Source organism: Mizuhopecten yessoensis, unplaced genomic scaffold, assembly GCF_002113885.1.
Source record: "Mizuhopecten yessoensis strain PY_sf001 unplaced genomic scaffold, ASM211388v2 scaffold8213, whole genome shotgun sequence".
NCBI lineage: Eukaryota > Metazoa > Mollusca > Bivalvia > Pectinida > Pectinidae > Mizuhopecten > Mizuhopecten yessoensis.
This window is the reverse complement of record NW_018407435.1, coordinates 1,577,388-1,605,030: the sequence shown is the minus strand read 5'-3', so window position 1 is coordinate 1,605,030 and position 27,643 is coordinate 1,577,388. Positions and strand designations below refer to the sequence as shown.

General features: G+C 34.5%; 2 protein-coding genes across 5 annotated transcripts in view; one reads left to right on the top strand and one right to left on the bottom strand.

Moving 5' to 3' along the window:
* Nucleotides 1–3,002, bottom strand: part of LOC110455389 (cytosolic purine 5'-nucleotidase-like) — a 145,507-nt gene extending 142,505 nt beyond the window's left edge. The window contains exons 1-2 of the mRNA XM_021505496.1: nucleotides 2,942–3,002; nucleotides 844–945 (exon numbers count right to left, since the gene is read on the bottom strand). Coding sequence (XP_021361171.1) covers nucleotides 844–914 — 71 coding nt within the window. The 5' untranslated portion in view covers nucleotides 915–945; nucleotides 2,942–3,002. The remainder of the gene's footprint in view (nucleotides 1–843; nucleotides 946–2,941) is intronic.
* Nucleotides 3,003–3,051: 49 nt separating this feature from the next.
* The window catches only part of LOC110455387 (fibroblast growth factor receptor 4-like), a 108,386-nt gene continuing 83,794 nt past the window's right edge, over nucleotides 3,052–27,643 (top strand). Inside the window, exons 1-3 of one of the 4 annotated variants that reach the window (XM_021505491.1) lie at nucleotides 4,454–4,698; nucleotides 14,427–14,549; nucleotides 20,684–20,768. The gene's annotated coding sequence lies outside the window, so the exon portion shown is untranslated. Of the gene's footprint in view, nucleotides 3,090–4,453; nucleotides 4,699–14,317; nucleotides 14,334–14,426; nucleotides 14,550–20,683; nucleotides 20,769–27,643 lie in introns of those variants that run through there. The other 3 variants (XM_021505489.1, XM_021505488.1, XM_021505490.1) reach the window with 3 other exon arrangements.

The window sequence follows — 27,643 nt, the reverse complement described above, 5'->3', positions numbered from 1 at the left end:
GCATAAAAAAACACCACACATTAAAAAGTTTACTTTGATAATTATATATATAAGTAGATTAATCTGAATTTTTCAATTGCCATAATCTTTATTCTTAAATTGGATTTGAATTTTAATTTGAACAGAATAAAAGCAAGGTCAGTTCATGGCTTTCAGCAGATCCTTGAGAATACAGTTTTGACTTCCCAAAATGAGCTTAGTTTCCTTGGTAGGAAATGACAAGTCAATATGACATGTATTTGGACAACCAAATTTCAGGGGAAAATTATTTGATTGGTGATTTTGCTTCATTTCAAGGGTCAACTGAAAGCTAGTATAATGTCAGGTTGTTATATATTAGGTAGATATAAGTCAGGTGGTTATATATTAGGTAGATACAAGTCAGGTTGTTATATATTAGGTAGATATAAGTTAGGTTGTTATATATATATTCGGTAGATATAAGTCAGTTTGTTATATATTAGGTAGATATATATGTCAGGTTGTTATATATATATTAGGTAGATATAAGTCAGGGTGTTATATATATATTCGGTAGATATAAGTCAGTTTGTTATATATTAGGTAGATATAAGTTAGGTGGTTATATATTAGGTAGATATATAAGGCAGGTTGTTATATATATAGTAGGTAGATATAAGTCAGGTGGTGATATATTAGGTAGATATAAGTCAGGTTGTAATATATACATTAGGTAGATATAAGTCAGGTTGTAATATATATATTAGGTAGATATAAGTCAGGTGGTTATATATTAGGTAGATATAAGTCAGGTTGTTATATATATATTCGGTAGATATAAGTCAGGTTGTTATATATTAGGTAGATATAAGTCAGGTTTACCTCTTTCCAGGTTTTCTCTTGTAGATTTTATGTGAAGCATCAACTTCATCGTGCGTCTCTGCAGTAGCCATGTTGTAAGTGATCAGGACGTGTTCAGCTTACCTAAAATGATATCATCTCATATAGCTGTTAATAGTGTTAATCTATGCTATCTCAGCACTATTACATGTACAGTACAAAAGTAACGTTAATGGGCATCAGATTTCTTAAGATCTAAACTTGTTCAGTTTAACTATATTGAAACCATCTTAAACCATCTTATATTCAATTGTTTAAATCTTTTGGATGGAATCACATTTATTTTTTATAAATAGTCTATTGAACATTCTATTACATCGATCACTATTCAGTTATAATTTACTACAAATGAAAAAAAAAATGCAATTATTCCTAGCCATTAGATAATTATGTTAACACACTTTCAAAAGTGAATAATAAATCAATAATAGTGTTTGTTCATTAATTACCAAGCTCACTGTTCAGATATGTAGCCTTGATGAAATTCACATTATTACAAATAATATGTGAAAGCCAAATGTTTAATGTGCAAGTCTGTATAGTCCAATTAGATGGATATTTGCCATTTCACAGATTTCTCAAGGGTACAGGTATCAAAGAGTACAAAATAAAACATCTGTTTCACTACATTTTTATATAAAATCAATATATTTAATATCACTCTGTGAATTATATAGTTTTAGTACTACACATTATCGTAGTTTTATTTACATATAGTAAAAATTATTGATTTTCAAGTTATATTGATGTCAATCTATAAACCCGGTGAATCTTCAAGCGAAAACTGTTAATAAGCGTTTTAAATTTGTTGGGGTTTCTAAAAGTAAGTGTTATAAGGGTGATCACAGCTAGATTATCAGGTAAATATTTTGTCAGACCACAGATAGATTTGATCTACTTGTAGTGACCACACACACGATATGTCACATAGTTTGAAAGAAATGTGCATCGGCCATCTACCTAGATGTGCATGCTGTTAATGAGTTATACCAGTATATAAATTAATGAACTGCAAACTCTGACTAAACACTTTTTACCACAAAGAAATATACCCACACTGTGTAGTCATCTTTAATTGTTATTGCTTAATATCAATCCTTCATAACAGTTTGATAACAATTAATTTCAATGCTAGTACAACTTTACTTAATATTAGCTGTTAAAATCCTTTCTGAAAATATTGCTGTAAAACTGCATGTAATTATAATCAACACAGTTCTTTCTGTCAATACCAATATTAGCCTGAGTTTCCTCTGGCCCCGATACCAGACTTAAGACATTTTGACAGATAGATCGATATCTAGTGTTTGTCAAAATGTCTGAGTCTTATATGTCAAGGCTAAAGAGGGCCAGAGCCCGATTGACGGGCTATACCAATATCATCAGAGATTGTAAACTGATCTTACCTTGGTAGTATATGTAGTGGCAGACAAATGCAGTGCAATTATGAACATGTAATATGTTAAAACGGATGTTATTTGTATATGATAGGCTGTGGGACATGGGGCGTATACAATATAGTACATGTCAGTAACAGTTGCAATTAATTATATATATATATATATACACCATTCATAAACAGTATTAACTGAAAACAGGAAAAATTCGGGTCATCAAGTACATATAGCTGTGTATCCCATTTATTGTGTTGGTACTAAGGGAGAGAGATAATGCTGCTCATCCAGTGTTGTACCCCCCTCCGACCCATGACACCAACAGGTGCCTTCTACACTGTATCGTACTGCATAAAATGATCGCATGCATGCAACAAGGGAAGCCGGTACGACTGTCTTGAACATCTGTGTCTAATAAAATACATGTAAAGGCATGACAGTGCACAAAAGATTACGTAGTGTCGATAGGGTATCGCAAGGCACAGCTCTCATATGACCAGTAGAAGTTTGTTTACATTACCTCCTCCACAGTTAGCATGTAAACAATGGGTGCGTACACACTCTCTAAACCATGTGAGTCGTTCTTTTTCAGTCTATGCAATCTCTATATATTAAGGAAAGGTACTGCAGTAATTTCATTTCGAGTGCATTCTAAAATCTAAGGTAACAACTCCAAATATACTCACAATCAGATTTAAGATGAAGTAACTAGTACAACAAGACTTCCTATTTTTTCGTATCTCCGGAACTAGAGAGTTCCAAATAAGGTAGGAGCAAACAGTTAGCAGACGATTTTTTTTCACATCTGATTGATTTGTATCTTATCAAGTGAAGGTAACACGAGTTTCTCAATTTTGTTGTGCTTGATTATAAAATTTATAATACCTGATTTAGTCTCCCTGTCTATAAAGTACAGCATTGTGATTTCACGACTTTCTCATTAATTTGAAGACCCCTAAATGAAGCCAAGATCCACGTTCCAATGCTCCTATGCCCATGGCCATTGCCCATATGAAAAATTAAGTAAAATCACGTTGAACTTATATACTATATATGCTTTTGTAAAATGTTGTATTTTCTTAATTATCTTGGCTAATACTTCCAGTCCTTTCTTTTCCATGAGGGAGAGACTAATAAAGTGTCTAAAATGTACTTATAATGTCAAATGATTGCTTTAATGGACCAAATATTGTGTAACAGAATCGGACTGGCGCGAGTGGGTCAAACGTCGGCGACTATAGCTCAATTGGTAGAGCATCCGTCTAGAATCTGGATGGTCCTTGGCTCGAACCCCGGTCTGGCCATGCATTGTTTCTGCTCCTATTACATTTGGTGCCGAACGAAATATACCCACGAAAGGCAGTATAGGGACTCGTGTTTCTTCGTGGTTGAAGACTTTGTTAAAGGAGGGAGGAATGTAGTGGAACTAGATTGGGTCGATGGTATGCGACCAGGTAGCTCAATTGGTAGAGCGCCCGTCTAAAGTTTGGAGGGGCTCCAGGGTTCGAATCCCGGTTTGGCAGTGCATTTGTCTTTTTCCTGTTACATTTGTTTAAAATGCCTAAGATGTTTGTAGATAGACACAAAGAATTGCATGTACTCAGACAAAAATAAATGTACTGAGTCTGAATTCAAATGTTACAAATGAAGATGAGAAATGATGAGTTTCCAACATAATAACTGCTCAGGGCTCTTGGCAATCCTGGCAGTCCGCTTTGACAGATCTCATTTGAAAGATCTTGTTCAGCCTTGAGTTATTCACAGATTCCTCAAATCTTGTTCTTTTCTTTTATATAATCAACAATCATAGATATTGAATTAATGTTACAAAGTTACGAAATACATCATGATTACTGGTCAAGACCCAGTGATACAGAGTTTCAGTAAAGGTCTACTAAGAACATTTGAATCTTCAGGTTACGGCAGCTTTAGATTTTTAAAACCAAGCAATTTCATGGAGTACAATGTAATACTTAATTGCTACAGCAAAGGTTGGCAAAAGTTCTTTTACAATTGTGTATCCGATGGGTTATATGATGTCATCAATACGAAAATACATCTATGCATGTCTACCTGTAATAAACTTTAAAGCGAGACCAAGAAAGTTTGGAACAAGTTTGGACTTGATTCAGGATCTACAGGTTTATATAAAAGCAGTTGACAGACCATCGCCATCATTATTTTTGGGATACATGTACCAGACTAATGTGTCACCACTGTTGTGATTTAAACAGTAATTATAAGATTCAGGATGGCTTCAGGTTTTGTGTTTCAGATTGAGAATTTACTTTTCTTGTTGTGGATATTAAATATTGATAGTTCTGTAGGGTGCTACTTGAAATTTCAACCAGAGATTAAGATATTGACAGAAAACCTGGGGTTTCCGGTGTACCTAGGAGGTGTACCTTGGATTGTGTCGTTCGAGCCTGGCTAGGTTAAACAGGTAAGATTATTAAAGGCTCATAGAGCTGGTTACAGGTGGTTGACCCATTTGCTGATAAAATTTACATTGTACCCGCAGTGTTTCACAGAATTCCCCATTTAACATTGATCCCTATAACATCTCTTAAAAAGAAAATATTTTCGTAAAAAATATATTTGATTTTTTTTAAAATTTCGATTAATTGTCATTTCATTAAAAATGTCATTAAATGCTTCACTTTTCATTTTCAATGATAAGAGAATGTCCAGATGAATGGTAATCTGAGGATGTTATGTAGGACAGTTGTAAGCTAACTGTATCTAGGACGTTTAGTTGTATTCAGGGTAACAGGAATATATATCACGAGCCATTTCCTGCTGTTTATCATGTGTATACACACTTCTCACCCTCTTACCGGTTATCAATACTTTTATTCTCTCATTGTCAACTGAGCAGAGTTTCTTGAAATTCATTTAACTTCGATGATGGCATTTTCAGCTTATATGAAACTAATATCAAAAGATAATGTTCTGTGTTCCTATAAAATGTATTTGCAATGTCAAGAATGATGAATATATCTTGAAAAATACAATTTTTATTTGCAATGTCAAGAGTGAGGAATATATTTTGAAGAATAAAAAAAATTAAAGGTCAAGTAGCTTCTAATATATATATGTATGTGATAAAAAAAAAGTTATGCTTTGGTACTGGACACTTCCTTTTCTATCCTAGTGCCATTTTCATTGGACCATTATATTAGCTGTCACAAGGACACAAAACTCTGAACAAACATCCTGTTATTGTAAAACCCTCCGCCAACTTTAGAAAGTTGAGGATAGTTACCCCCGACCCTGCTGTTTATAATTAAAAGGACTGACTCTTTGAGGACAGATGAACTTTAAGATCATTGTTTCAAAACAGGAGTGGTTTCTCAAATTACAACAGGCGTCGGTGATCTATTGGGAAGAGCAAAGATAGGTTATTTAGCTGTACAAATTTATTGACTCTGAAGAGAAATTTCGTAAGATTGTCAGTTTTACGAAAATCCTCTCTGACGAGGGATCTCTTAAGACAAGGGTTTGTTACCATCAATGCAGACAACAAACATGGCCAGATTTAAGTTTGTGGCCCTCTCAATACATTTACAAATATATAACAAAAGTTTAAACCATGTTTCTATCATGACAATTTTACTTTAAAGGTTGAGAGATTGGGGTTTTCACTCGAGAATGATTGTTGTAACTGAAGAAACACATGTTTAGTATAGGCCTAAAAATATCAAGACAGAGACTGATATCCCAAGTAGTTTTCTTTTTAACTTAATGTAAAATAATTGTTACCCTAACTAAATATTTGTGGTCTCTCCTCATCAGTCATTAAAAAAAGGGTTGTTTTTTGTCCCCATCTGTCATTATAATCAAGGTTTTCACAATGAACCAATGTTGGTTTTAAATGTATCAAATATCAGAAGTGTTTGTAAACTTCTTAACGTTTAAAAGGTCTAAGGTTTCAGACAAACCTTCCCAAATTGTATCAAAGCCGACAGTACAAAGACTTTTTGATGGTAACGTTGATCCCAATAGTACTGATTTTAAGTGACATTTGAAACATTTTGTTGCTAGATTTTTTTCAGATCTCTTGACAAGTGTTCTGTTTGTTTTTTTCAAAATTATATACATTTCAATCATTATTCCTTTTGTGACATTTCCTGGACAAATAAATTTAAAGTAGTGTTGTATTTTCCATGCTGATCTTTTTTCATTGTATTAAATTATTAGGTTTTTGTAACATTTTTTTTTGCCCCAGGAAAAGAATTGGTCTTAGATTTCACACTGATATAAGGTCATAGCTTACATAGATTTGTGTCACAGCAGGGTATTTTGGGCGTTGTCAGAATTCCATTTCGGAAGTTGACAGCACATTGAAGTGCCCATAACCAGTTTCCCCCTTTTTCCCTTTCTTTGTCAATAAATAATATGGAATATTCCTTAAATGTTTAAAAGCTACTATATTGGAAATTGTAAAATTTGACTGTATTCTAGCTGCCAGAATGCAGCTTAAATCATAACCCTTATGTCTATGCAATATATAGGTATGTAGTTACTTTCCATGAAATTATTTAAAAAAATAATTAACAATGGAGTTTAAAAATTTGGATTTGAAGTTCTGAGATTGTTAAATTTGTGACAATGGTTTTTGTGAGGCTATATATATATGATGGTGGACATATTCATCACCTGTCAGCTGCTTGCTGGCTAATAAAATTTGACCTTTGAACTTACAAAGTTCCTCTGAAGCAACCACTCTCTGACAGTTATAGCAAGGAGTGTCATACTCATAGAAATTAATCTCTTTTTCCTGTTGACAGTAGTAGGGGTTTTTTTGTACTGAAATTAAATGCAATCATGGAAGGAAAAACATTTTTTTTTGCATCTGAAAAATATTACTTGACGGAAATGGAACAACTTTTCTTTTCAAATTCGCCTATATAGCTGCATAGGTTAATTACCTCCCCTTGGGTGCTAATTAAGACCACTTAGGAGCCTGACATCACTCTAAGTAAGAACCACATGTCGATGGAGAATGCCAAGAACGCAATGTTCATAGCTCAACCTGTAAACAGACGTGGAAATATTTACTACAACTAGTTTATATATATGTCAATGAGATGTGTTTTGTGGGGGCGAGGAATTCCCTGGTTTACATATTACAGTAGGAAGGTTATCATACGATGACTACCATGTTATTTCAACACCTACTATATTGTCTGTTAGTTTGAAAGGGTGTGTATCCTATTTCGCCTCAGTTTGGATTCCATTGGTCTGACTTCTTCAATATGACAATATAAAATTTCTGAAATTATAATTTTAAAGTTTTATTGCATATCATAATACAAAAGTACAAATGGATGGGCAAAAGATTTTACAACATAGTTACATCTTTCATACTTGCCAACTTTTTGAAATTTCCATGGGGAAGTTTATGCATGCTCAGAATAATACGTACACCCTAGGAAAAAAGAACACTTTTAAATTGCACCCTTTGAGCTGTTCTTTCAGGTGAAATCATCAGATCTTAGCCGTAGTTATAAAGCTCAATTTTAGGGTCCAAAATCGGAATAGGGAGATGAGGCAAGTACGATCTTTATCTGAATACATGTACTTTTGATTAAGTATACAAAAGTAATGACCTAAGCAGAAGGGAACCGCTGGGTTTTCTGATAAAATATTGTGTAAAAACATTCCAGTCTTGTAATAGCGATGGGCTTCTTAACTTTATTGAGCAAAACAACATCATCACTTTTTGTATTGTCTTTTTTAAGGTTTTATAAAATAACCTGAAAAAGTCTATCATCAGGGTATAGCAAAAATATAGAAATAGAAAAACTGTGGAAATAATGTTGATGTATTAAAAGATACAATAAAAAAGTTCTGCACTCATCAAACTGTTATAAGAGATTTATCAAACTTCCCCTATAATAGCTTATGCCATATATCAGCAACAAGTTCATGCCATATACAATCATTCACCTTGATTGATAAATTCTATATTAAACTTACTAAAAATTGTATATAACATATCTCCCCATCAGGCGCACGACATAAACAATTAACCAACTTGATTGATAAACTCCTTATAGGATGTTTCTATGATTAGGAGGCATGGTAGTCTAGTGGTAGGACGCCAGACTCGTGACCGAAGGGTTGTGGGTTCGAGTCACGCCACGGCACTGTGTTGTATCTTTGAGCATGATACTTTACTCCGCTTGTTCCAGTCTACTCAGCTGTAAATGAGTATGTGGTGGGGCAGTGCTAGAATTGTTGAATGTTAGCTGTTAGCGCCGAAATGGCAGCTCCAGCTGTATGCTCCCCAGGGAGTTGAGAAAGGTATTGACTGGTCGCAAAGGCCCTATATAACCACAGATAATAATTTGTGAACCGCTTTGAGACGACCTACGAACTAGGTTGTGATAAAGCGGTATATAAGAACCTGGAATTATTATTATTATGATGGTGTACAAGTATTCTTCTAATCGTAGTGCTGACAAGAACCTTCGTAAGAAATAACAGTTTAGCATATTACCGTACGATTAGTAAGGCCCTCTGCACGCTTCCATCTGGGCAAACAAGAGTGATTAATATAAGTTTATAAATAAAAAAAATATGATTTTTACAAATAAATATTATTTCATTATTACTTCATGGATGTAGAGAAAATTACAATTCACCTTTAAAAGGGGGACGAATAATTAAAGGAGGGTATTTGTCAGTTGTAAAAATTGCCTTGGTGCACACACATTCCCACTATACAAACTTTGGTTATACATCAGTAAAATATTAATAAATGAAATAATAAAAACCTATTTTTTGTCGGTTTGTTTATGTATCACTGGACAATTGTTTCGGACTTTATGTCTAGATAGGATGATAATATAACTCTGAAGTGCTGGGAGAGCTGTCATAAAGGTGTCATAAAGTGGGAAGAGCGTACAACTAGACCAGAAAAAAAAAAAAAATTGGATAGAGTTGAAAGACCTCAGATACTAGACATTGTAGATAAATCCTGAATCGGTGAATGTTGTTCTTACTTGTATTGCTGTAAAATATATTACAGCTGAGACCCAGTCTGAGAGAAAATTCCTTCCTCAAAATTATTTACCATTTAAAACATTTGTTCTATTGTAAGATATAGCTTTCAGGTTACGTAGAACACAGAAAACTCATTAGTGCATTCTTTACTGCAATCATTTTCTCATTTTGATGCTGAGGCTATAAATAGTACATATTGTATTTGATGTACCCCCATTTTTCTGTCAATATTGTTGGCTTATTTTAGATTGCTATTTAATACTCCACTACTTCTTGTAATCTTATGCTTTGTTCCTAGCCTCTGTGCAGTAGAGCCTCCATATTATTTTTGGGAAAATGGATTATGGATCCTACTGCATTAATTTCAATATTACGGTTTATGCTTCTTGCTAGATTTGGAGTTCAGGTAAAATTGCCTGCTGACCCAAGTTTTATAGGCTAATATTGACAGGATGGGAAAATGCAATGGTCTAGCATGGGATTCGAACCAGGAACCCCCAAACCTTTTATATAGATGGGTGCTGTACTGTGATATCTGGTCACCAGCGATCAAGCCACTGTGCAGAATTACATATTTCATATATGTATTTTGTTTGTAGAGTACCTTTGTTACTTGTTATAATTTTTGTAGCTGGCATTAGATGTAAAACACAAACACTTTCATATAAAGGTACAACCTATCTTGAGACATACCAATATATAATAAGATATCACCCTTTTTTCAAACCTGGATACTATTTATGCTTTTACCGGTGAAGCAGATTGAACATTTTCATCAGAATGATCCTGTAATCTATGGGAAACAGTTTTTATTGACAGACTTTAAGGAGATACCACAAGACACCAGTTCTACTGATCGGTACAATGTTGTCCCTTATTGACAATTAAACATATTTAATAGTTTTCTGGAATTTTGTATTAACTAAAAAAATAGATGTCCTTTTCAACCCACCATCTCCGACTGTTTAGATGAGGCAATGTTTACACACAATTATGGTAGACAGATTATACCTACATGGGTGAGCACTGAAGTAAAGCAACAAGCAAACTGGAGCAAAAACATCAACTTGGACTTGGGGCTAGGATATTCATGGAGTCTTTTCTTTTGCTTGTTTGAGTATTTTGAATTCAATTGATTTCTCACAACACTGGGGGCAGTGAAATTATTAAGATGTTTTCTTTGGTTGAATGGCTCTGTCCTGTGTTGACCAACAGCTGTCACGAATGACAAACATCTGGTCAAGACTCTATACACACGATTTGTACTGTTTATACGACATGTATTCTGCGTCTACTTTTCTCTATTACCACACCTGAATACATCCTACATCTGTAACACCAGACAGAGAAATGCAACGGCCAGACCGGGGTGCACACCCGGGACCCTCCAAACTCTAGACAGACGCTCTACCAAATGAGATATCTGGTCGCCGTCATTCAATTTAGTCCAGTTCCACTTCATGTCTATCCCAATCAGTAATAATCTATAAACACATGTTTTCATTTTAAACAAAAGCTCTGCTCTGCCCCCATTCTGTCTCCCCCATATACACATACCCTTATTGCCCTCCTCGTCTTCCCCTTTCCCCAGATATCCACCCCTCACACCCCTGTTACTAACTTATTCACTGTTTATATTATAGAGAACAATTGTTATAGGACGAGAAATAGTGATAAAGATAGTGCCGTTGCTGGGGCTCGAACCTATGACCTTTGGCTCTCCAGCCCGATGCCCTATCGCTGAGCTAAAGGGAAATTTCCTACAGCTGACGCTTATAAGGCAACCTATTCAATGCACTTCTTTTACACTATTCCCCCATTTTTCAATCATCAACCCGGGCTCTTTGACTCCCCGCCAAGGGTTCTCCTACCTTGAACAGGGAGGGTCAACGGCACCAGTTTGTAAAAGGGCGAGGAATAGTGATAAAGATAGTGCTATCGCTGGGGCTCGAACCCGCAACCCTTGGCTCTCCAGCCCAATGCTCTACCACTGAGCTAAAGGGAAATTCCCTACAGTTGACGCTTGTAAGGCAACCTAATCAATGCACTTCTTTGACACAATCACCTTGCAGAAACATCTGGCCAGCATTTGGCTTCCCTAATGGACATGGAATGGTGTCGGCCACCTGATAGCAGAGGGATGAATTGAAGGTGGCACGTACACCATTGCATGAGCTCACAGGTACTTTGTGCCAGGTGTGTTTATAATAGAGGTGAACTTCAGGTACCTGTTGGGGTGAGTAGTGGTCAGCCAGCTCACAATCATTATGTACTAGGGGAATGTATAAATATACATGGCTGCATGCTCCCATCTGTGTTTCCTGGTTCTTCTAAGGAACAGATCTACTATTTACAGGATGATCCCATTGACTATCCCCAGAGTAAGTAATGTATATCAATAAACAGGTATGATCAAACAGGATTGCCCCTGGATGGGTTCATGTTGAACCTCCATGTTTACAAACCTTCCTGTATTTAACTATGCATTGAGTAACGGAATTTAGTATAGAAATTGCGCAGTCTGGCACTGAATAAAGTACCCGATCCAGATAAGGGGGTCAAGAAGCAGATATATGCTTTATAAAGACTGACGACAGGTATACAGCTGGGTCATGTTTACTTGTCTAAATTTACCAGGTTTCTACTCTTCTTATTGTTAAACATATCTGTACAGGTATGAGGTAGCTTTCAAATACAGTACTACATACTGCACTGATTCAGAACAAAGATTCTATCCTGCAGAAACTAATTACCACAACAGATTGAAATATATTACTGCAACAGTTACAATCACTGCTGCCTGTGCACATTTATAAAACTTCAGTTGAGAAATAAATTAATTATTTTTTACTTAATGATTAATTTCCGGATCTTCTTCAGGACTTTATCTCTTGGTGTATTTCCGATGTTTGTGACTCCGTTAAATTATACATGTTACTTTTATCTGGTGAAATAGCTTCGTTGCTCAATTTGAATCATGTTTACACTGCATGCTATGTTTTCTTCTGTAAGGATTTTTTCGGGATGAAGTTGAAACAAATTCAAGATATTTAGTTTTGTTCATCTTTTTTCTTTAGAATTGAGTTGTCCAGAGTTCAGAAGTCCCAGGCTGGAATCCCATTCCCGCCTACNAAAATGATCTGCGGCATTGACTTGTACATGGAATCCTTATTTTGGGCAATTGCATTTATATGAATATTAACTTGTGTATAATCAGTATGGTATCTGGGGGTCGACACATCAATCTAATGTGGTCCACTTGTACAAAGATATAGTTGAAAAAGGGAGGCAGAATAAATTAACTTGGTTGATCCTATGTTGGCGAGATAGTGAGGCCATCTAACTCTGTTTAGAAGCCCGAGTTCAAATCCTTCTTTAACCCTTTCCCCCCTATGTAACTTTAGTAGACTCTGCCATGCATTGATCTGGATGGGTCCACTATGGTCTACAGTGGTGAAAGGGTTAACCCATTCAAATCTTTCCACTTCTAGTATGTAGCTGTCCATTTTCAGCATTCTTCATCATGTTATTGTACAAAGGTATCATAGTTCGATTCTGTTATTTTCTTATTTCTGCAAAATAAGGAAAAGTACAATCATTCATCATGCAAGTAAATATTGATAAACACACAATACGTTTATAAGGCGATACAAATAGGGAGATACTATATTTATTGGTAATTTTAAGGTGATTTTATTTTACACCTCAGAACCCCACAGTTTAACACTTTTCCCAAAATTTCTATTTACATGTGTATGTGAAAATGATCTTTGATGATAGAAGATAGACCTGGTCGGACTACATTAGCTTCCATTTGCATCAATCTGCGATTTACATTTTATTGCTCTGATCATGAAAATAACACCTCACTGAATCAGTCTGTTATACAGTAACTCGGTAAAGGCGATGGGGTTTGTTTATTACTCTCTCCCCAATGTCCAGCTTAATCCCACATCCTCAGGGGAAAACTTAAACATTCAATGTAAACTCTAAGTAACAGGAATTCTGACAAAATCACTTTAAGTGACCAAACCAGTGGCGTAGCTAATCATTTTTCGGAGTGTATGCTTACAGAGGGTCGAGCGTCCGAGGCATGTAGCGCCTGAGGAGAGGTAGGGTATGGGAGGAAAACAATTCTAATAGGCCCTAGAAGCTATCTCTTATGCTATTAACAAGTAAATCCCAATTTTTTTATATGAATAAATTAAGTTTTCTTCTTCACTAAATAGTTGTTTGCAAAAACCTTTGAGATTTGTCAATGAGTATAGACATAACATAACAACACTATTTTTATCAGACTAAAATTTTCAAGAAGATTTTTTTATTTCCCTTTTTCATGATTGATAGAGACAGTCCATTTTAATCATAAAAAAAAGAAGAAGAAATTGATGAAAATATATTATTAAAAAAATTATCGAACATTTTAGTGTTTGCGCATACATGTACCTATGCTATGCCACTGCAAACTATAATGCAAATTTAAATTTTTGGTAACAGAATTATTGGCAGTCAATTGCTTTAACTCATTCACCACTGAAATTTCATATTGAACTAGTCCAACCTTTGAGTTGGAAGTGTTCAAATGTGTCTTTAGGGGTGAATGAGGTAAAGTTGATCAAACTACAATGCAAAATTTACTTTTAGTAACAGGATTTTTGTCAGTTGATTGCATTAAAGTGATCAAATTGTCAATATGAAATTATATTTAGGTTACAGGAATTTTGGCTGTTGATCACTTTTAAATTGATCAAACTGATAATGTGAAACCAACATTTGGTAACAGGATTTTTAGCAGTTGGTTACTTTTAAATCTGATCAAACGGATACCACTGGGTGGCATAGCAATTAATAAGGAATTAGTGAGAAGTGCCGAGAACAGTGTGTTATTCATTCAACGGCAATATTTCCGTCATTTCAAAAATCTGATAACTTGCATCCGTGTTAATGAAATAACCATGTTGGAGTTTGGAGTAATTTAAGCACCATTCCTTTAAGAACCATCTCTGTAAAATGTCCATTACTTCTCCACCAAAATGTACCATGAATATGATTCTGTTGTACTTTTTGGTAAGTGATGTGCGACCTTGAAGAGGTATTGGAGCGTGCTGCATCCAAACAGTCTGTATACGTGCTTATTAACACATATTTTGTATCTTACAGACAAATGTAAAGTCAGGAGTTCCTGGGAGTAGTAGACCGAACCTGCTGCAGCTGCTGTACAGTAAATTGGGATGAAGAAATGTGTAGGAAGGGATTTTTGTGTAATTGTGGACATAACTTCATGTAAGTAGACATCTGTTAACGGCCTGTATAGACAGGTGTCATGATAAGACAGGTAGAAGGCGTAATGTAACACATCAACGGACACGTCGCCATAGTACTCAGCTTCACTATCTCAACCACACATTACCGAAACTTCTAATCGGGGATATTTTCTTAATTATCAAAACTGAAGCAAAACGTTGGTGTTCTGTGATTCTAAATTATACCTTGAGATAAATGCTTGTAGTTTTTTACAGTTTCGACAAAGTTTTATTTTAAGTTCTGGTAGAACGTGTGGCAAAGCTAATGGGGCTTGAGAACTGATTCCTTGAAACACAATACATTGTAATGATATAGCAACTTTTATAATCACTTAGTGTAGCAGTGGTATCTGCTTGTGTAATTGTACCTACAAACGGGCTTCTGATGGGACCTTCAGCCCTTGGCTGCCTGCTACAACATCACTTCTGGTGACTGATACTGAAAATGAAGACAAATCAGCTATCGGTTTTCATGTCTGCACATTAAACTTTAAAACTTTTTAAAACATTTACATGTATATCAATGCATGTTCCTAAAGAGTTTGGTAAAGAACCTAATTATTCAAGTTCCAAATAACTGGTTTTTGTGAGCTTTTTCTTTTTTCCAATGATTTAAATCATTGTTAAAAGACTTTTTCTTTCATAAATTAAAGGTTCCTGACTTTAACTAGGTCCCTTTCAACTGTATATATATACAAAACTATAGATTCCTGGACAAACCAGGTTTGACTATAATCTATCATAATTATGGACACTGTATGCACAAAAATGTCTGGAAAATGGTGGACAGAATGAGGTTTTAGAAGAATATATACAGGCTATATATTACCATACACTTTTTGCTTTGATAAAAAGCTGCTTATCTTGACAGAAATTATAAACAGATCTTAAATTCTACTAGACATTTATAACTTACACAGTTGTTGTACGAAGATATAAAAATTTGAGACATGTCAATAAATAATTATTTCTGTTAGACATTATATTTTGGTATGTTCAGTTTTAATATAAAGTCACTTTGAAGATAAGACAGTCCATTACGGAATTGGTTGCGAATTGGTTGCCTAAGTGTTTTCTTCCCCACCACACCGCTTACTTTTTATACAGTGAAATCTTGACACTTAATTTCACAGTATGGTTTTTAATGATTCAGAGGCTGCCATTTTGATAACGCTGTACTCAAAATTAGAACGGAAAGGTCACATCCGGTAAGGAGGAAGGCACCCCTCGCCTTTGTTAGGAGAAGTAGTGGAGGGGGGGAACTGACTTGTAAATAACATGTGGCTATAGAGACAGGGGAGACTCCAGTCATTGACAAAGAGTGTGGAAAACAGACGGAATAAATGGACGAATAAAGACTTGTCAACCATATAGTCCTACCTGTAACCCAATATTAACTTCAAGGGGGAGGGGGGTATTTACAAGGATAAGCATAGAGGATGTCTCCAGATTTTCTTGTGGAGGGGAGCAGTGTTGGTTATATAAAAGTGTAGAGGGAGACTAATAATTGCTCTGGGGGAGTTTTGGGGCAGAATGGGGCGATTACAAGGGGTTAGGATTAATTGTTACCTATAGTTAGAGGTTACTTGGTTGTGTTTTGTCCTCCTTTGATAGAAATATCATCCAACTGTCATGAAGGGTCCATCTCCAGTGTCATAATTAATCGGTCAAACAGTTGTATACTCCTGTTGGACCTCACCTTAGCTCTTTGGTCCCAAGATTGGTCATAGTTAGTATGAACAGTTTACAACACAATGATGCCTGACTGGTCATTTTTACCAAGTGCGCTTGCTAGGACTAGAACTTTAAAACCAGGAGTTTGTTGTAAGCGTCCAGCACTCGACCGATTTACCTTGAGAGAAATCCTCTGTTGATGAAACTGCAACAAATGACTAGCTGGTCAACCACGTTTTACAGCTAACTAACACTTGTCACATTCCTATAGAAAGAGCTTTTATTGGCAATGCTTGTGCCAAAAATGACTTTGTATAATATCTCGATGCAATATAAAATTGATCAAAAATCATATGTGTGACAATTAATTTGACAAAATGCACCTCATACAAGGAAAGAAGTTTTTTGAGGCTACGATGTGAAAAAGGTAGCAAGAATCTTGTGAGCAAGTGATGAGAAATTCATATCACAAGTACACATAACCATTTCTTTGTCCCCAAGTGAATGCCAACGTAGCAGAGGTCTGTTGGCTAGTATTGTAACCATGACTTTTGGTTTACAAGTTTGTTACTTTACAAACCCATGAGCCATACAAATGACTTCTACAATGTATGTCAAGTTTCTTTTAACCATTGACTTTTTTATTTTTTTTATTGATAAGCCAGAAACCTGACCAGAAACAATAAATCAAGCCTTTTGTTTTCCCTGTGTTTTAAATTCATTTGTTCATGATTGGTTTTAAGATAAGTTGACCTCAAACCTATTTAGGTAATAGAAGTCAAGGTCATTCACCTGGTCACACTCCCTGTATAAGGCGCCTACCAACCAAATCATGTTGACATTTGTAATGTAGTTTATTCTGCAATAATTTCCAGCTTTCTTGCAAAATTAAAGAAAAAGTTTGGATTCAAAATGATGCAAATGAAGTAGAAATTCTAAAGATCGTAAAATTATGTTAACCAGTGTTTGACCTTTTTTTCTCTCGTTTATTGTCCTTTTTTTGAACGGTTTTTCGATTGCTTAATGATCCATGTCCACCAGTAAGCTTGTGTCTATGGGTTGATACTGGATACTCCAAATTACAGCCTTTGTCCAGGTATTGATGCCACAATACAAATAACATCATTCTGAACTGTTTAGTGTCCAAACAAAATGTATTCAGTCCGACTTATTCACCGTGACTATACACGGTTATAGGCCGACAGTAAAAAAACATTAACCTGTCATACCCATATTCAAATTGCTGTTGAGAGCTGCCACTAATCCTAGTAAAAGGTGCTTTTGGAATGTGGCCATTTATTGATGGTGGAAGTACCTGTTCTTTTTGGTGTTCTAATAGAATTAAACTTTTTTTTCATACATCTGTATGTTTTTGTCGAGGGTGAAAGTGTTTTTTCTCTAAGAATATTAAAAAATCAAGGATGTGAATGTATTCAGGTTTTAGAATGAATTAAGACCCTAAAGGTCTGTTAACATTGACGTTTATATCACTATACTGTAAACTTCAGTTATTTTTTTGTTAAAGTTTTTGCGCTCCAATCGAAATAAAAATAGTTAAATGCCAATTATTAAGTAACCTGGTGGCCTAAAATTAGACTTAGAGAAACTTTTCATCAATTGATAGCTTTCAACGAAATTTGCATGTTTGCATTACAACAAACACCATAAAGATCTTGATGATTTCAGAAAACAGGAACAAAGTGTTTGGCCTGGTTAGCTTGAAAATGTAAAAAAAACAAAAAACTTTGTGTTTCTGATTACATCTCAGATGCATGATGTATATTAAAACCCTACCAGAAATGCATGTTTAGGATCAGAGATAACAGGATATGTGAAAAATATTAAATATTTTATAACTTTTAAGAATAAAAACATTTTTCAATAAATGAGCAGAACTGAGCTAAGACCATAAACTTCAACACAAATGTCGTACATTAATGTAATACTTCGTAAGTTTTTTGGTTTTTTTGGTAAAAATTCACAGGAAATTCAATTTCTAATCAATACACAAACATCTCGCAATTAAGATTTACTGATAAGAGAAGTTAAGATTTATGTGATGATGGAACAGTGAATGTAGCACTTTTATGGAGCACAGCAGATGGAAATTACTCTAATTCTAAAACAGATATCAGAGTTTTTTTGGGATGTGTTTGACTCAAAAGAAGTAGGATAGGATTTTCTGGGTGGGACGCAAGTTCCATGTTAAATTTCGAAAAACATTTATTTCAGAAAAAGGGGCGGTGTTTGATCGCTGTGATACCACAGTTGGAATGTCCCGTCTTGGGGGGGGGGGGGGGGTAATTCATTCCCAACCTGCTGATTCTAAAAGATCAACTGCATTTAAGAAAAACCATCTTCTTTACCATTGACATAGAATAAGTTATAAAAGGTATTTATTTCACATATTATTCTAAAATAAAACATATTGGATTTGTTTGTCATATTTATAATACCACGATGGGATTACCTAAAAGATAGTGATGTGATGGTGTACTTAAAATAATCTCTTTATTTAAAACAAATGTTTATATATTTGTTAGATATGGAAAATGTATCATTACAAGCAGGTGTTGTCAAAATTGTCAAAATTTATCGAAGATTACTTTAAACCCTTGAAGGTTAAAAAATAAAATGCTTTAAAAATTTGCTCATTCTCAAAGTAAGAAAAACAAATTCTTTCATTTATCAAGGTATGGAAATAGAATGGAAAACTGGGTTGGCTTTGCTATTTCTAATTTATGCTGATCCTGTTGTAATTAGGTTTATACAATTTTGAATAATCAAATGAATTGAAATGATATTTAATGTTGGTTAAATTTTTGCCTTCAATGATATCAACCTAACAAGACTTAAGTATCTCTTTCACAGAAAAAGCTATTTTTACTAGCATGAATGAAATGTAAGCAAGATTGAAAAATATTTTTAAATATTTGTGGATTAATAAACAAATCTGTATCTTCTTTTTAATACTTTATAAATGAAAACCACAGGATATATTTATATATGAATGGAATCAGTGTAAAATAAAGATTTTAATCTTGTTCATGAATGAAACAGTCAAAAATTGAAGGTATTACTTAAAAACAATTTCTGTCTGATTTATGACGAGTTTATCCCGACACCTAGGGTGCCTTATCCTTGCAGATTTTTTGGTCTCTTGATGGTGAGCGATAAGGAAGCTTCCCGTACATCAAGCTTATAAAGATACTCCCTAGACACTTTAAACGTGTCTTCAGCATATCCATAGCGGAGATGGATACACCAGATTAAAAACTTATAATATATCTGAGGTGCGTATCGAGATGGCTGATTGGAAGTGTGGAAATAACGAGACGTATTGACTTATATACGCAACACTTTTTTGCATGACATATATTTTTTGAGCGATGAAATCTGCAAAAATACAGTCCGGTGAAATCTACAACGCTTCTTTTTAGCAAAAGTTACAGAGACATTTTGATAGCATCGCATAATCTTAAGTTTATGGAATCTATGTAACCTTGATAACATCGTTTTTATATTGTGATGATTTTGTTAAAGCAACCAACATTCTGATTGGTTAAACCAGGACAGCATTGCTTATGATGTCATAATGCTGTAGAGATGATTGAGGCATTGTAGATGCTTCTTGCAAACTATAAATTATAAAAGTCTTTGAATAATTATGGTGTCACCTACAAAAAGCTTTGTTGTGTGTAGCGGAACTTGACTGGGTCGATCTTTGGAGACTTGATAGACCAATTGGTAGAGCGTCCATGTAGATTTCAGAGGGTCCTTCCTGGGTGCGAACCCAGGTCTGGCCGTTACATTTTTTCTCCTGTTACGTTGTGTAATAGGATACAAATTGTATTAACCCTTTCACCCCTATGTAACTTTAATAAACTCTACTATGCATTGATCTGGATAGGTCCATTATGGTCTATAGTGGTGAAAGGGTTAAACCTGCATTGCTTGAAAATCTATAGAAAATGTTACCAAGTCACTGGGAAAAATTTAAATATTATTTTAGTATCTTGTTATATCACAGCCCCTGTAATACCTACTTATTACAAGAATATTTTGTGCTATATACAAAATCATGCTATTTCAGTGAAAGCTATCAAAACTGAATTGCACCATAAGCATACATATGTCAATCATTCATAACATATAAACTTACACACAGGTTCTTATTTCGTTCACTCTTTCTGTGGTGGAGCCATTGTTTGGGTAAGGATTCCTGCCAGAAGTTGTGAAAGTTTCGTGTTAAAAAACATATTCATGTCTAGAGGTTGCCAAAAGCTTGGATTGAACAACAGAAGTTTGATTGGTCGCTTTGTGACCTTGACCTATGTCTGTAAAAATCTATCCAAACTCCCCGGAGTCATTAAGTACACATCCACAGCGCTATTAACATGTCTGTATAATCCAATGCCAGCATTTTGTCATTTTTTACAGATCCCGCAATTGATTAAACAAAAGTGAATGAATATTGCGATAAAAAGTGGATGTGTTATCGTTGATGTTACAACCAATTACCATGGTAAGTTTCGAAATGGAAATGAAACAGAATTTGCTTGGAGACATTTATGTTATACTGCTGTTTAGATAATCAGATTGGTTTTTGACTGAGAATTTAGAAAGCTGCAAAAATGTAGTCTTCAAAAGTTGTCAAATTTATCTCAAATGTAATCTTCACACTTATAGCGAAGCGATCAAAGTGTTTCTCTTTTTGTTCACTGTCTTTTGAAAAGATTACATAAAGGCAACAGGCCAAGCAATGTAGTTTTTGGTTTTGTGTCCTTAGTACTGGGGCTTTTGACAAAAAAAATATAAGTATCTGTGTTTGTTTTTTAACAAAATATTGTATTGTGTAGGTTTTTCACTCTATCAGTTTTGTATAAAATTAGTGTTTGCTCTAAATATTCATAAGACACAACTAAACAGCAAGTTATACAATGTATATAACAGTACAAAACCCAAATGTGTGTATCTATATACGCAGTCACCGAGATCCTGTATAGAAAATGGCTTAAACCTATGTATACATATATTCATCAATAGGATTCTAACAAACAAAATGAAGGGTTTACAATACAATATAAAACCTTCATATCTGACCCTGAATACAGACAGTGATGTGTTCTGTAAATGGTGTGTCCTGTAAATGGCTGTAAAACCATTGTATGATTTGTGCTGTAAATATATTTTTTTGCTGTAAATTTAGCTGTAGGACTTGTCCTGTAAACCAAACTTTGAGAAGAATTAAGTATCAAATTGATCATAGTCCAGAGACCATATACTAAAAACCAATAGGTTTTCCTTATTATGAAATATTTCATATACATGTATGTACTTAAAGCCGAGTTGTACGTATTTTAAAGTAAAACCCTTTAACAACCGAAACCCATACACCATTCTTCCTCTCCTTCTCCTCTCCTTGTTTAAACTAGGTATTGACATTGATTGTGTTACTGTATGTTATGGAATTGTTAACAATTCGCTGTCCACCCTGATTATATTTGCAGTATATGATAAGGTGATAGATTTACTTTAAGTCTCCAAGACATGTGTTTCTATTTCCTATTTTGTACCATACTGTTTTGTGACAACATGTGTTGCCTTCGGCTGTCTTTAGCCGAGAGGACTATTGTTTTTTTTATATAATAGCTATATTTTCAATTATAGTATATCAGTTCTATCTTCTTGTAATATGACGTATATGTACATGTAACTGTTCTGTTTCACTGTGTCTTGAAAAAGGAGCGGATCGCTCCGAAAATTTGACAACCTAAACTTGTCCACACTGTTGGAATTACTTCTTTGCCCCATATATTATACATGTATATGTATAAAATTGAAATACTTGAATAAAAGAAAGTTTCAACTAAATTAATCATATGTATGAATATGATATTTGATATACTTTTATAAAAACATAGACATACCAATCTAAAGGTTCCAGCATCAAAACTTGCTGATGCTGTTGGAGTCTTCTATGTGTTAGCAATTTACAGGCTACTTCTATTAATTTAACTCCGGGATAAAGATAAGTTGTGGCTGACTTCTCCAGGTCTGCTCATTTCTTTAAACCACAAAAGATTTAACGGTTGACCAAAAATATTAAACAACAACAGGGTTAGCACTAGTTCCTAAGATACCAAACAATTGAAGAGAAACTTTCAGAACAGACCTGACTGTGGTAAAGTTAAAATCAAAAGTAGAATGTAGAATATTTTCATCATTTCCTGATAAATGGTTACATAATTTACGATTGATATCATGTCTAGAATCTTAGGGCCAAGCACATGCGTCAGATTAGTCATGAAAGTCGTACTGTTTGTTTTCTACCTCACCCAATGTTTCTTCGGTATTTTGATATAGAATTTAAATATAACATCTGAGCAGAGAGAGGGTTTTGAACCCAGCCTTGCTCAGGAGATGCAGTGTGTAAAAAAATAGTCCATTTTTTTCCGTCAATATTTAAAAAAAAAAATAGATTCACAGACATACAATTTTATGAATGTGCCTAAAGAAAGTTATTTTTGGTTTAGATGATCTCAAACAGCATGTGCAGTTATATATTTGGTTAATATTAAGGCTGAACCGCCACCAGCTTTGCCATTGTTATATATTTGTGATGTTATTTTATTGTGACATTACAATGGATGATATTTCAAAAGTTTATAAGATAGTGTTATTACACCACATAAGTTGAACCAAAAGATAAACTTCAGTAGGCCTATAGGGTAATTTTTTTCTCAATTTCTTTATGAGGAAAAGTCCTGCATTAGCATACACCCTCATTTCAGATTTTTCTACTTGAACCCTCAAAATTTTACATATTGATTTCTAAGTCTCGCTATAATCTTCTTCTTTTTTTATATATATAATGACATCTAAAGTACCATACCAAAATCCTATCAGAAAGGACTAATAGCTTTTATGCAGTGTTTAGTTTAGGCAGGTTTTACTGAACAAGTATATGTTGATAAGAAAACACTGAAATGTTCAAAGTAACTGAAAATTGTTTTCATTGGGCCTTTTTCTAGTTTAAAATTTTTCAAATGAGATACAGGCTTTTTTCAGCAAACAATGAAAGATACTCATTGAGCTATGTAAAGCTCTGGAAATATTTCATGTTTTATGTTGTGATGTATCCATGCTTGCCTGTCTGCCAAAGGTCACCGGCATCAAAGTACGATTTAAAATGTCAGATATAAAACTTAACAAGGACCAACCGAACATGAAACGTTTCATTTATAATCTCTGTTTTGTCTCTAAATTGTTTAAAATGAGGCCAGCATGCATATGTCGCAGCATCCGGACTAAAACTGCACGTAATTTGTAACACAAATCCATTCAACATGCTCTTGACTAGAGAGATGGGGGGGGGGGGGGGGGGGGGNTACATATGTATGCATGCAATGTCCAGGATTAACATTAATAAACCAAATATCAAACAAATCTACTGTGATATCTCGGATTGTAAATGATTTCAGGAAATCTAACAGAATACTCGTAGAGGTATCTGCAATGTTGCTACATGAAGCAAGGTTACAGACATGTATAATGAAGCTTTGTGGAGATTTCAAGGGGATATACCAGAAATGGTGTTGGAATATGTGAAATATGGAAGTTATCAAAGGAAGAACATGTGTTAGCTCTCAGTGGTAGTGGGAGGAGGGGAGGGCTTCATGAGGAGGGAGGGAGGGAGAAAGGGAGGAGAAGGGCTAAATGAAGGAGGGACAGTAAAAGACACCAAAGAGTGAACAGTTTAGTCAGTTTCATTACTGTACAAAACAATATTTATTGAACTCTTCATGAAAAATTATATTATTTCTGATAATATTTTTGCTAAAATCTTACACTTCTTATATATAAATAGTTTCCAATTCTATGACAAAAACCACTGCTCGGCACAGAAATGGCTTGCTGTTTTCTTGAGTAATTCATCCTTTGAGAGAATTCACGTGGAATAGACAAGTATAAAATTCAGAGTTGAAGGAATCTTAGGTGACAGATTATGGAAACCATTAAAAAACTGTTTAAAAAAACAGTTGTTCCGGAGTAGATGTTGATGTCAATAAAAAACCTGATCTTCTATTTCCTGTTTCCCTTATAAGCCACTTCAAAGTTTATTATTGGGGTTATATATCCTACTAATGAACAGTGAACGGCGAACCCTGAACGAGGACTCTCGAGCATTATAGCGGAAAAAATGACCCAGATTTCAATGGACATACTCCATGGCTTGTGTAGGAAGAATATTTTATGGCAAAAAAATAAAACTTTTTTTTATTGAAACCTTTCGCTGGATATGACGTATGGTTTATATCTCGTGACTATATTTTTTATTTTCTGAGTTAAAGGACGCTGATTTGACCAACATATTGCCTTATCTGAGACAGGTTTTACTGTACAGAAATTTACAACTTTAAGTCTGATTTATGCACTTAGAAAATAGTTTTCACAATGATGGATATAATTTATTTTCATTATGAAATTAAAGGGTTTTCCATGAACTCAATGTGTTGGTTTTTTTTCAAAAGTTTTGAAGAAAATTTCAAGTTTGTTGTTTTTGTATGTTAAACTTTATAGATCATTTTTGAATGACATTATTTTGACAGAAAACAGAGGTCTTTAAATATCCATAAGCCTTTGTTTATGCAAAAATATAATGCAAGAAAAGTTAACTTCATTTTGGAATGTGTTCATTATTATCAATTCTTATTAAAATAGAAATGTTTGGTTCTTCTGAAAGCTTCAGTTGAATCAATGTAGTCATCTATCTGCTAGATTAAAAAGTACTGCAATTGACTGTTCCAAATGAACTGATACCAGTAAAGGTTGAGGTGTTCCAAATAAACTGATACCAGTAAAGGTTGAGGTGTTCCAAATGAAATGATACCAGTAAAGGTTGAGGTGTTCCAAATGAACTGATACCAGTAAAGGTTGAGGTGTTCCAAATGAAATGATACCAGTAAAGGTTGAGGTGTTCCAAATGAACTGATACCAGTAAAGGTTGAGGTGTTCCAAATGAAATGATACCAGTAAAGGTTGAGGTGTTCCAAATGAACTGATACCAGTAAAGGTTGAGGTGTTCCAAATGAAATGATACCAGTAAAGGTTGAGGTGTTCCAAATGAACTGATACCAGTAAAGGTTGAGGTGTTCCAAATGAAATGATACCAGTAAAGGTTGAGGTGTTCCAAATGAACTGATACCAGTAAAAGTTGAGGTGTTCCGAATGAAATATTGGTGTGTTCAAGGTCGAAGTCCATAAGTTAAATACTAACACACATGGGACTGGCATGCATGTTTTAAAAACAGACTTTGGCACTTCCTTAATATGTGTTATAAATGTGAAGATGAAAATTCATCAATTAGATATTTGTAAAAGTTCAAACCAGAGATGACACTTTCCTACTCAGTTTTCACGGAAACACTTACGTGGAAATCCTGTAATATAACCTGGATTAACCCGACACTTCCTCAAATCTTTCATCGGTAGAATTAATCTTCTGTCAGATTTTGACATAGAGAAATCATCAACAGACTTGATAACTGACGCCTCTTCTAAAAGTCTTTTTGAAAAAAGAAAAAAAAATATAGTATACACCAGGATTATATAATTGTCAGCACCAAATTCTGTGCATAAACTTTTCCTAGCCAAAAAAATAACAAATAGTTTCAGCATTATGTTTTTAGCTCACCTGGCACAAAGTGCTGGCTTTACACTCATGGTATATGGAGTAATTAACCATCCATCATCCATCCATCCAGCATTTTCTTTCATCAACTTCTTCTTCAGAACCACAATATGAAGAAAATGTAGAATCTGTTTTTTACTTTTTTGAGTCAGAGGCTACCAAGCTTGTTCATGTGAATGACCTTGACATACTATAACAGTCATATTGTTCAAGTATTTTAAACACTTCAAATGACTTCTATAGACCTATGAGGCCTAGATTCATAATATTTAGTTTTTAGTCTGTTGGGATAAAAAACGATCAACTTTGTTCAAATATCTCACCTTGACCTTCACTCAAGATCATGTGAGGTCAAATGTGTTAGTTTTAATAAGATCTTCACAGAATAACAAATTAGCCTACAGACATGGTATCTGGCCTGTAGCTTGTTCAAATGAATGACCTTGGCTATCTTTCGTGGTCAAAGGTCAAATACAATAAAACTAAATGTACAATGTACTTTGAATGACTTCTTTTACCGAACAATGATGCTTGGAATAGTGATACATTGTATTTGGACTGTAGCTTGCTTAAGGGGAGGGTTGTAGAGTTTATCAAATGAGTGACGGACATACTTTCAAGGTCACAAGTGTAAAACATATTAAGATTTCTAATGACTTCTGCAGAACCATTAGGCCAAAGTGGATGCTATTTGACATGTAATTGGCTCGGCTGACAGGGTAATCAGTACAGTGTTCAAACCAATGACCTTAACTGATTTCAAGATCACTGGTGTCAAATTTGCTAAAATTGATGAAATAAGACTAACAAGTTAAAGAGGACTGTATAGTTTAAAATTTCTACAGTTTTAAAATTTAAAAAGTTCAAAATCAATTTATACAACTTTTAATTATATTAGACTGATGAATAAGCTGGTAACTGAATATCATTTCCTTTATTACATCATCAAATTTCTTACTGCAATTGAAGAAAATATATTGGAAATCTGTAAATGTTTTCCTACTTTTTTAACCCAAAAGTTGACTATGTTTATAACAGAATATTAAGCATGCATACAAGAAAGAAAGAAAAACGGAAACACATCAGTACCTATTACCAGCATATGTTTCATGGGGGATTTTTTTTGACTGGTGCTAAATCTGGGCTTACAGACAGAGCATTTCTGATAAATCCACTTATTTTGACACAAACAGGCCCAGACTTCTTTGAAACACTATCTTCATATGAGAAATAGTAAATATGGTTTACATTTCGTGATTTATTTGTATTGCATCTACTTTATACTTCTGTCAGAATCTATTAGCTCTCCAGCAAATCTACCGATATTTCTTTTTTCTATTGGGGCATTAGGTATGTCTTTAAGTTTTTCTGTGGGATTTCTGGGCAGGTAAGACGTTTCTTGGTTTTGATTTTGAGTACTGCTCCTGACATCATTCTTGTGTGTGTTGTCTTTATGTGCCATATGTGAGGGTCTAGGTTTGATTCCCAGTGCAGAAGGGAACATGTTGTAGTTTTGTTTATGTTGAGTGCTCAGCTTTGTGAAGGAAGATCTAGGTTTGATTCCCAGTGAAGAAGGGAACATGTTGTAGTTTTGTTTATGTTGAGTGCTCAGCTTTGTGAAGGAAGATCTAGGTTTGATTCCCGGTGAAGAAGGGAACATGTTGTAGCTTTGGTCGTGATGGGTGCTCAGCTTTGTGAAGGAAGAT